Source organism: Photinus pyralis, unplaced genomic scaffold, assembly GCF_008802855.1.
Source record: "Photinus pyralis isolate 1611_PpyrPB1 unplaced genomic scaffold, Ppyr1.3 Ppyr1.4_LG7, whole genome shotgun sequence".
Lineage (NCBI taxonomy): Eukaryota > Metazoa > Arthropoda > Insecta > Coleoptera > Lampyridae > Photinus > Photinus pyralis.
Window position 1 is genome coordinate 12,265,213 of NW_022170738.1, and position 10,048 is coordinate 12,275,260.

The 10,048-nt window shown below is 34.6% G+C and overlaps 1 protein-coding gene across 1 annotated transcript; it reads left to right on the plus strand.

Annotated features, from left to right (window-relative positions):
- Positions 1-6,406: 6,406 nt before the first annotated feature.
- On the plus strand, positions 6,407-8,350 carry LOC116175647 (elongation of very long chain fatty acids protein AAEL008004-like; the record flags this gene model as incomplete). Its single annotated transcript, XM_031493872.1, has 6 exons — positions 6,407-6,661; positions 6,716-6,796; positions 6,845-7,007; positions 7,062-7,198; positions 7,246-7,434; positions 7,482-8,350. Coding segments are annotated over 6 exons (999 nt in total), but the record flags the coding sequence as incomplete, so codon positions are not given.
- Between the last annotated feature and the right edge of the window lie 1,698 nt (positions 8,351-10,048).

Sequence of the window (10,048 nt, forward strand, 5' to 3'; positions counted from 1 at the left end):
TTGGTTCCATCTTTAATAGCGACTGTGTATATGTTACTGTAAGAGGTCGAAAATTGGTGAATCCTAAGATAGATGCGTTAAACCTAGGATTTACCAATTAGATGTGGTAAATGTGCGAAAAAGTGGTGTCCATTATTACATTTTTTGCTTTTACCAAGCCGGCCAGTGTTAAGATTTACTAGTGAAAGCAGTTTACGTCACAATTAAAACACATAAGCATTAAACAACAAAATGGGCAACTTTTTACTTTAACAAAATGCTCTGAAAGCTTTTAGCTATTTCAAAAATACAAAAATATATTCATAGGTACATTAAAATGTGTAAGCAGTTTGTTAGTTCATGGATAATGGGATAATGATAAACTATGGACTATGTTTTTCTTTTATCATAGTCCATGGCTACTTAGACTAAAAACTCGTGAAAACAGAATCTGTATAATTAATTTTTTCCCGTACAAGAAGAGGTAGAATAATAGTTTCACATGATTTAGATACAGAATTTATATCTGTATAACTTTTATTTGAAGTATTTTTGCGTAAAATAATTAGGAAACGTTTGCGCAAAGAAAAAGTCATTTCCCATGTTAAACACCTATGTTCCACTTTTCGATTTACACCCTGTACGAGTTTCTGCTTTCATTTTTAAATCAAAATTTTATGGTATCTAAATTCTACATTCCCTCAAAATGTAAATCGCCACGATCCAGAAAATCTTTCACCTTTTTTTTGTACATTTATGTGCGTGTAAGCAGAAAACGCCCCATATTGGGAACCTCGATACTGAGTGCCTGGGAAAATTTTATTTCTGTTTTTTAAAGGCGTCGGATTGGATGAATTTTCTCCAATTTGCCAGATACCTTGACACTTTAACCATTCGTACGCGATTATTTGTTTATGACACTTTTTGTGACATTATTTTATTACTTTTCTCAAGAAAATATTCTGGCTCGATGTCCGAAACGAATTTGAATATAAGACGACAAATGTCAGACAACACTAACTGTTTGTCTCCCTTGCCGACATAATTCGTAAAGCTTCACTGAGATGCCCTTCTTTAAGCGCCTAATAGAGTTTATTTAATTAACGTTAAGCTCGAAAGCTACTCCAGATTAATTAATTAAATTAACCAACTCCGTTACGCTTGCGTTACAAATACCTTTTAAATTGTCCTCACTAAAACTGCATTCTCGAAGCCGAGAACTGGGAAAAGTTTATTGGGTCACCATCTTGCCTCTGTTTTCACTCTTTGCCCAGGCCGCGGCTTCTTGGCACTGGTTTTGGTTACGGTAATCGATAACGGTACTTGAAAGTAAATCTCCTCGCCGCGTTTCATTTCATTTTTGTTTAAAAAACAAGTTTGGCCTATACATCCGCCATAAATTTTGACTAGGTTTTGGAATAGGTTCGCTCGTACCTTTCCTAAGCATTACTGACCGTAATTTTTTTATCTTATCTTTTTATTTTGCTCGGTAGATTACACTCAATTGAATACAATTATTGAGGTTAATGTCGCCTTATTCAATGTCACTGTTTACATAGTCCCTTTGCGGTTTGTGGGTATCAGTCGTTTTCGAAGTGCACTCTTTCTGAGCGTTAACAAGGTGCCGCCGGTGGATTTCATTTGGATTATCTGTGGGATTAGTATTAGCGCAGTGTTTCATATTAGTGATAATAAATGGATTTGAAGGACTTTATTGCAGTTTTTCGTAGTGCTATAGCGTTAAAACAATTGGGATTAGAAAGTAACAGTGAGTAGTATTCCTTCTTATACGATTTTTTTGGAAATTATTTTGTTTATTATTATTATTTATTGATTATTAGTTAATTAAAGAAAAATTTTCTTAATAAACAAGATCCTCAACGTTGAGCCAACATGGTTGCTCACAAATATACGTATGCCTCCCCCCCTACCTCCCCCACACATTTAAATGTACAAATAATTGTCTTGGTGTCACGTCAGAATGCTTCTTCAAATGATACACAAAAAAACAAACAATTAAATGAAAAATACAGATTATCATTTCTCTTGAACTGGGTAGAAAAAAACAACATTACCTATGCTGATCCTCGCCAAGATAATAAGGATTATTAATATATTTGTGTAGCGTAAAAAAATTAAACAAACCCTTTTATCTGCATTGTAATATTTATCTTTTACAAGCCATAGGCTTTTAACGTCTAGTAGAACTAGTAGATTTTTTTCTACATACTTCATGTAGCTTTTGAGCTTCTTTTGTCTGGGGTGGTGCAGTATTTTAGAAGCGGTGGGGTTCCTAAGGGTTCTGAAAGCTTTGGTACCATGAGGGGACCACTCTAGTGAAAACGTACACGTATTTCTAGAAATCTGGAAATCACTTGCGATTTTTAAGCGATTTCGTTGATTTCTCGAAAACCACTTGGGATTTCTGGTTGATTTCCACGATTTCCTGGAAATCACTTGCGATTTCTCATTGATTTCCCGGAAATCATTTGCGATTTCCCTATATTATGCAATGATTTCTATAATTTCTTTAAAGTTACATAGGATTTGTGGCGTGTGGTGGTGTTGTAAGGTAAAAAATGCAAGGCAAATACGAACCTATAGTGGTATCATATTTGTAGATACGTATTGCGTCGTCACTATGTACCTTTTTGGTCTGCAAATGAAATCACACCTAGATTGCGTTGCATTTTAAAGTTCAGTTTGCAGATAATGAATAGCTAATAACTGATAATAAAAGTATTTAGTTAACCAGCCTTTTCTTAAGTGCTCACAAAATAATAAGAATAATATTAATATTATATTTAGTAAATTTGCACAATAATGCCATTTGCTAAAATCTTTGAAAGCATAGTATAAATATCTACCATCATCTGTTTTGGAATCGAATGTTAATGTATCGCAATATTAGATCTGATAAGCACTCTATCGTGATCTTGACTTCACATCGACAAAACAAGTAAAGAAACCCTTTCTAATGATGTTGGTTGTTCTCTATCCAATAATATTATTAAAACACAACAAGAGAAGATACAAAGATATAAAGATTTCGCTATAGAAATTAAACGAGTATCTTATCCAAGTTTTGATAATACCAATAGTAATATTAGCAACTGGTATAATATTTCTAGAAACCTCTATGGCTACCTGAAAATCTCAATTTACCTGACGGACTAATTGCAAAAAGCAGTTTACTTGAAACTTAATCTAGCCAGGAAATTCCTATCCTTGGGATAGAATGAAGTTTGATTTCATGAATAGAAATACCGCTAAAAATGCACGATAAATAAAATAAAAGTAAAATAATAATGACGTTTTATTTAGCGCCCAAGCTATAACAAAAATATAGACATAAAACCTCGCATAAAACGTATTATTTATGTCTAGGACGTATGTGAAGTATTGCTAAATATTTACAGCGCTACTTTTAATTTTTTTAAATATTTTTTCTATTTTCTGTTTTTCATATCTTGTTAGGGTAAATGGACCACTACCCTTTAAGTCCACAGGTCCATAGAATATGTAGGATCTTTCTACATTTTGGATGTCCTCAACTTTGGGCCATATGTATGAGTCAAGATCGTGTTTTAGAAATTTCATCTTGTAGACCTGTTCACATGCGGTGTTTAATTTCCTGATTTCGATTACTCGACCTATGTACCATGTATCATGTATCAAGGACAATTTCTCAGTTTCAGTTTTGGTGTGGTAAGAACATGATACTAAGCAGACTGATTTGATAATTTTTTTGAATTTGTGAGGAATATTTTTGTTTATGGAAACATCACCTTTTTTAAATGTCTATTCAACTTGTTGAATCCAGATCTGCACATAATTCTACATAAGATTTTTTAGTTTTGATAACACTTTTTGGTTTTGAGGAGACATTCGCTCGGCTCCGGCGGGTTTGCCGCCTCGCCTCACTCTGTTTCGTAACAGTTCGTAGCTCGGCTTCGCCTCGCACTGTTCACTGTTCAGCAAATATAATTTCTCAGTTTCAGTTTTGGTGTGGTAAGAAAATGCTATTAAGCAGACTGAATTGATATTTTTTTGAATTTGTGAAGAATATTGTTTACGAAAACATCACCTATACAAAGTGATTTTTTTTGAAAATGTCTATTGAATTTGTTGAATCCAGATCTGCACATAATTTCACATAAGATTTAAATTTAGTTATCACTTTTTGGTTTTGATGAGACATACGCTCGGCTGTCATGATAATAAATTTATAACTGTCTTAAGACGAATTAATTTATAACGATAATTATTATTTATCACTTACAATTTATAACATAAACTCAAAAATATCGAAGTTGGAAATGTATAATGCAATCCAATTTGCTTATATAATAAAGTCGAGTGTTCGCGAGCGGTTACGAACATTCCAGAACAAAATACGTCATATTTCCGGGATTGCGTCACATCCGCCTCCGTTCTGTATCGCCGATTACTAATCTTTCATGGCGCTTCGATATCTATAGAAATTTTTGGAATGTTCGCTGCAATATGAATACATTTATTTCCATGGAAATTATCTGTCAAATAAGTTTAACTGAAATCTGAAAGTAAGTCCCTAACTAATATTTGACCGCCAATTAACCAACTTCTAGACCTAGAGGAATGTGAAAAAGTCTTCATTTTTCTGCACTACCTCTAACTTGAGAGTAACACATAGAAAAACCACAGGATCAAATCGCATCAAACATGTTGTCAAATAACTATTTCATGGAACGCATTCGGAATTTTGTTTCCATAATGTCACTTCTGTTGCCGCTAAGGGCAAGGCCGATAGGAAGCTTCAATCTAGATCACAGTAACTGGAGAATCTTGAATTTGCGCGCGTTTTTCTCAGCTAACACAGACCTAAAAAATGGTTCAACACCAAATGAATTACGATTTACGACTGACGATTCCAGTAACTCTCGCAGTAACTCCATGAGTAACTCGAGCCACGACGAAAGTTGGCGAAGATTTCCGGCAGAGTATTTTTGAACTGATTTCCGATGATTTCCACGAGTTTTCTTAGCTGATTTCTGCGATTTCTTAACTGATTTCCACGATTTCTTAACTGATTTCCACGATTTCGAAGTGATTTCTGCGATTTCTTAAGCGATTTCCGCGATTTCGAAGTGATTTCCGCGATTTCAGAAGTGATTTCTGCGATTTCCACAGTAAAACGTACATGTATTTCCAGAGTGGTTACCCCCTCGTTGATCATATTGCCGCGCCGTTGTAAATGAAACTAAATACCTCTCATAAAAACGTCTGAATCTGTCGCCTCAACATCCTGAAGTTATTAAAGGGCTACGGTTTTTGCAACTAAGCTAAGATTTCATCATACCAAGACCAATATCTGTGTGGAAATTAATTTAAAACAACGACATTCTTACAATTTGAAAATTCCCATTTTAAATATTTCTTCGAAGAGATCGAAGAATTTAAGTTCAACTAAAGCTACCTTCAGAAACTTCAAACATTTCCAAAGCACCAAAAAAAATTTCCTACTCAGGCCAAACTGTAAACGATTAAAATGTTTCTCCGACTGAGACAATTTCATTCGTTCGCCAACTATTTAATTAAATAAAGCTGCAGGAAAATAATTCCCCATAAATGAACCAAGAAAATGGCTTTAATTGTGAACAAATAATTGTAGTAGTGGTAGCTTTATAGTTTTCGCTGTGACTGATAGTAGTTATACCATTTAAGTAACATTTTAGCTTTGGTTTTTGGTAGATTTTGCGAAAGTGAAGATTACATAGGTATTAAATTTGTATGTTACATAAAGGCATTTAGTAATCTATAACTGGATGCATGTGTTACTCAACTACCCCAAACAGGCGCGTTGTAACAATACGCACATTGTTCAGAGTACCGTTTTGTATAAGTATAATCTTTTAATGATAGATATTAATGGCATTTTACAATTCTCATTTCCACTAGTAAAAGGTGTTGAAAGGATTACCTAGTTATAATCGCTTGATGGTATTTTTTAAATACTGGCACACTTTTGAGGCATAAATTCTTTTATTGTTTATTCATAAAAGTAAATATTTAAAGACAAACAGCAACAGAATTGTACTATAATGGCACCGTATAGATCGGAAATAATCCCTAGGTTTGTCCAATAAAACACACGGCTGAAATTGGTCCAAAGTTTTGCAAATCGCTCTTATAAATTGGTAGTTCAATTCGCTGAGCTAATGGAATGAAATGTTTTCTAAAGGAAATCGGTTTTTTTTACAATTTTCGGCCACAAATTTCAAACGCGACTTCCTCAACCTTTTTCGACATAAGTAAAAGTGGGTTAAGATGTTTTTTGACCGATTTTCATTCGGAATTAGTCACATGCAGTGTAATGCAACCTGTCAATGCCACTTGGTAATGTTTTTGTATCAGTAGATCGCCTTGACTAAATAATCTATAATACATTGACCCGAATTTGCTCAACTATGAAAGATGGAATTCTGAACTAACGCTCGATTTCTTTCCAGATCCCAGAGTGGACGGATGGGCGTTAATGTCGAGTCCAGTACCAACATTAGCAATATGTTTATTTTACGTATATTTTTCCAAAGTAATGGGACCAAAATTAATGGAAAACAGAAAACCATTCGACCTTAGGCAAATTTTAATTATATATAATTTTATACAAACTATATTTAGTGCCTGGATTTTTTATGAGGTAGGTAATTTCGATGGCCGCCTCTAACATAATTCACTTATACAAATCTTTCAGTACCTGATGAGCGGTTGGTGGGGAAGCTATAGTTTTAGGTGCCAACCTGTAGATTATTCGTCAAACCCCATGGCATTGAGGGTAAGTTATCAACGGGAGTCCATTAAAAGCTAACCTGTCCCCTTTCAGATGGCAAACGTATGTTGGTGGTACTACTTCTCGAAATTTACGGAATTTTTGGATACTCTATTTTTCATTTTGAGGAAAAAGTTTAGTCACGTATCAACGCTTCATGTCATTCACCACGGATGCATGCCATTCTCCGTATGGATGGGCGTTAAATTTGCTGCAGGTATGTAAAAGTCGGTGCGCAATTAACTGATAGCGATGGTCGCAATTATTGCAGGTGGGCATAGCACTTTTTTTGCGCTACTTAACACATTTGTTCATGTAGTAATGTATTTTTACTATATGCTCTCGGCCATGGGACCCCAGTACCAGAAATACATTTGGTGGAAGAAGTATCTCACGACATTCCAAATGGTAATACCTTCCACACTCGAGCACGTCAATTTAACAATTCATTCTAGGTACAATTTGTTTTAATATTCACACATCAATTTCAACTGTTATTTACGGATTGCGATTACCCCAAAGGCTTTATGGTTTGGATCGGTTTCCATGGAGTCATGTTCCTGTTTTTGTTCTCCGACTTTTACAAAGTCAAATATACGTCGGGCAAAAAGGCTGTGCAAAATAACAACACCGGAGCCTGCATGGTAAGTGCACCTTTGGAGAAACATTCGATACAAGGTTGGCTGTTTAGGTTGTCGAAGACGAAGTACATACGAATGGAAAAGTGAGCAACGGTACTATGGGTGAAACATTAACAAGCAGCTACCTTGAAAGTGAACTGTCCAGTACTTATAAACCTTGCTATTCCAATGGAATCAACAATGGATTTGTTAGTTATCAACGGAACGGCAAAAAAATAGATTAAATTTGAGTTACGAGGTGCGCGTGTTGCGATCAATTGTGTTTTTTTCCAGCAACTTGTTTTTGTTCCCATCAGTCCTGCTTTTCATTGTATATAATCTAGCATTTTATACTCAGGGTAAAATTTTTATGAGTTCACTGTAAATGCTCGGCTTACTTAATTTTTGAGCCTTCGTGAGATGCCAAAGTCCCATATTTTGTTCTCTCACATTTCTCTTTCTTTTAGCTTGTTTAAAAAATAAAAATGCCACGAGTGCCTATAAAACAATTTACTGCTCCACCTAAGTTTCTAGATAAAATTTTGTTAAATTATTCATTAGCGAGATAGGGAAGTACTTATGATTCTGCAGGCATTGACCAATTTTTAGTTAAAAGTAAGAAAAGTGGCAAAATTGATAATAGTATTTCGTTTATTCGCACTCAAACTGATTGTAAATTAAATACGTATAGAGTTGTACAAAACGCAACATTTTTTATATACAACACAGAAAATCATACTGTACTATAACATTCAATCTTTCATTTTGTAAATCACCTATGGATTATTTTGTCTTCAGTTTTAGTAGGTTAGCGCTTATTGTGGCGTTAAAAAGCTTTTGTTTATATTTATTACGTAGATTAAATATGTTGATGGCAACGGATACCTATCTATAATAGTATTTTTTTGTAAATAAACTAAATAAATTGAAATAATTGTGATCTTTTCTTAGGGGTGTTGAGCTTGATCTGGGTTCGTACTGGGAAATGTGAGGTCAGTGTTTTCCTAGGGTATATGTTAATAAAACCTTTCTACTACTGTGCTATTCCCTTGATGTTACCTGTAGCCGGCGCTGTGCAATGGGGTTATAGGGTACAGACCAACTTCTAAGGAGAATAGGAGTTCTGTGTTTGACATTTTGGGAAACGGTTTACTGTTGACTCACAAACACTACCTCCCAAATATACTCCTCATCGGGTAACGTTCACCTCTAACAAATTCAGTCCATCCAATATTCGTAGCTCCAGAATGTTTGCATGCAGGTAATAATCTCTCTCACAGAAACAACCCTACGGAATGTCTGAGAACCTTTTATAAAGACAATCGTAAGAAAAAAATTGGAATATGTTGCAGGTAAAAAACCAATTTCGAAAAAAAATTCAAGGGGCTGTAACTTTGTTCTAGTAACCCAATCTTAAAACTGTTTGAAATTATGGATTCTATGAGCCAAATTCTATAAGAAAATGCTTTTTCCCGGGGTGATCTGAGACAATTTTTTTTCGGGCCTCAAAAAAAGACAGTGTATAACCTTCCTTTTTTACCAAAAATCGACCACCAAAATTTCTCGGGAAAACACTTTTAAGTCTTATTTATTTTGGTGCGTAGAATCCAAAACAATTCGTACTTTTTCGATCAGACTTCTCAATCAAAAGTTATAGACTAGAAACCAATTTCGAAAAAAAATTCAAAGGGCTGTAACTTTTGAACTAGTAGCCCAATCTAGGAACTGTTTGAAATTATGGATTCTACAAGCCACATTCTATAAGAAAATTTTTTTTCCGGGTCGATCTGAGACAATTTTTTTGTCGCGCCTCAAAAAAGGCAGTGTATAACCTTCCTTTTTTACCAAAAATCGACTGCACCAAAATTTCTCAGGAAAACACTAATTGTTATTAATTTTGGTGCGCAGAATCCAAAACAATTCGTACTTTTTCGATCAGACTTCTCAATAAAAAGTTATAGACTAGAAACCTATTTCGAAAAAAAATTCAACGGGCTGTAACTTTTGAACTATTAGCCCAATCTTGGAACTGTTTGAAATTATATGGATTCTACAGGCCACATTCTATAAGAAAATTTTTTTTCCGGGTCGATCTGAGACAATTTTTTTGTCGCGCCTCAAAAAAAGGCAGTGTATAACCTTCCTTTTTTACCAAAAATCGACTGCACCAAAATTTCTCGGGAAAACACTTTTTCTTATTAATTTTGGTGCGTAGAATCCAAAACAATTCGTACTTTTTCGATCAGACTTCTCAATCAAAAGTTATAGACTAGAAACCAATTTCGAAAGAAAATTCAAAGGGCTGTAACTTTTGAACTAGTAGCCCAATCTTGGAACTGTTTGAAATTATGGATTCTACAGGCCACATTCTATAAGAAAAATTTTCCGGGTCGATCTGAGACAATTTTTTTTCGCGCCTCAAAAAAAGGCAGTGTATAACCTTCCTTTTTTACCAAAAATCGACTGCACCAAAATTTCTCGGGAAAACAGTTTTTCTTATTAATTTTGGTGCGTAGAATCCAAAACAATTCGTACTTTTTCGATCAGACTCCTCAATCAAAAGTTATGGACTAGAAACCAATTTCGAAAGAAAATTCAAAGGGCTTTAACTTTTGATCTAGTAGGCCAAAATCTATAA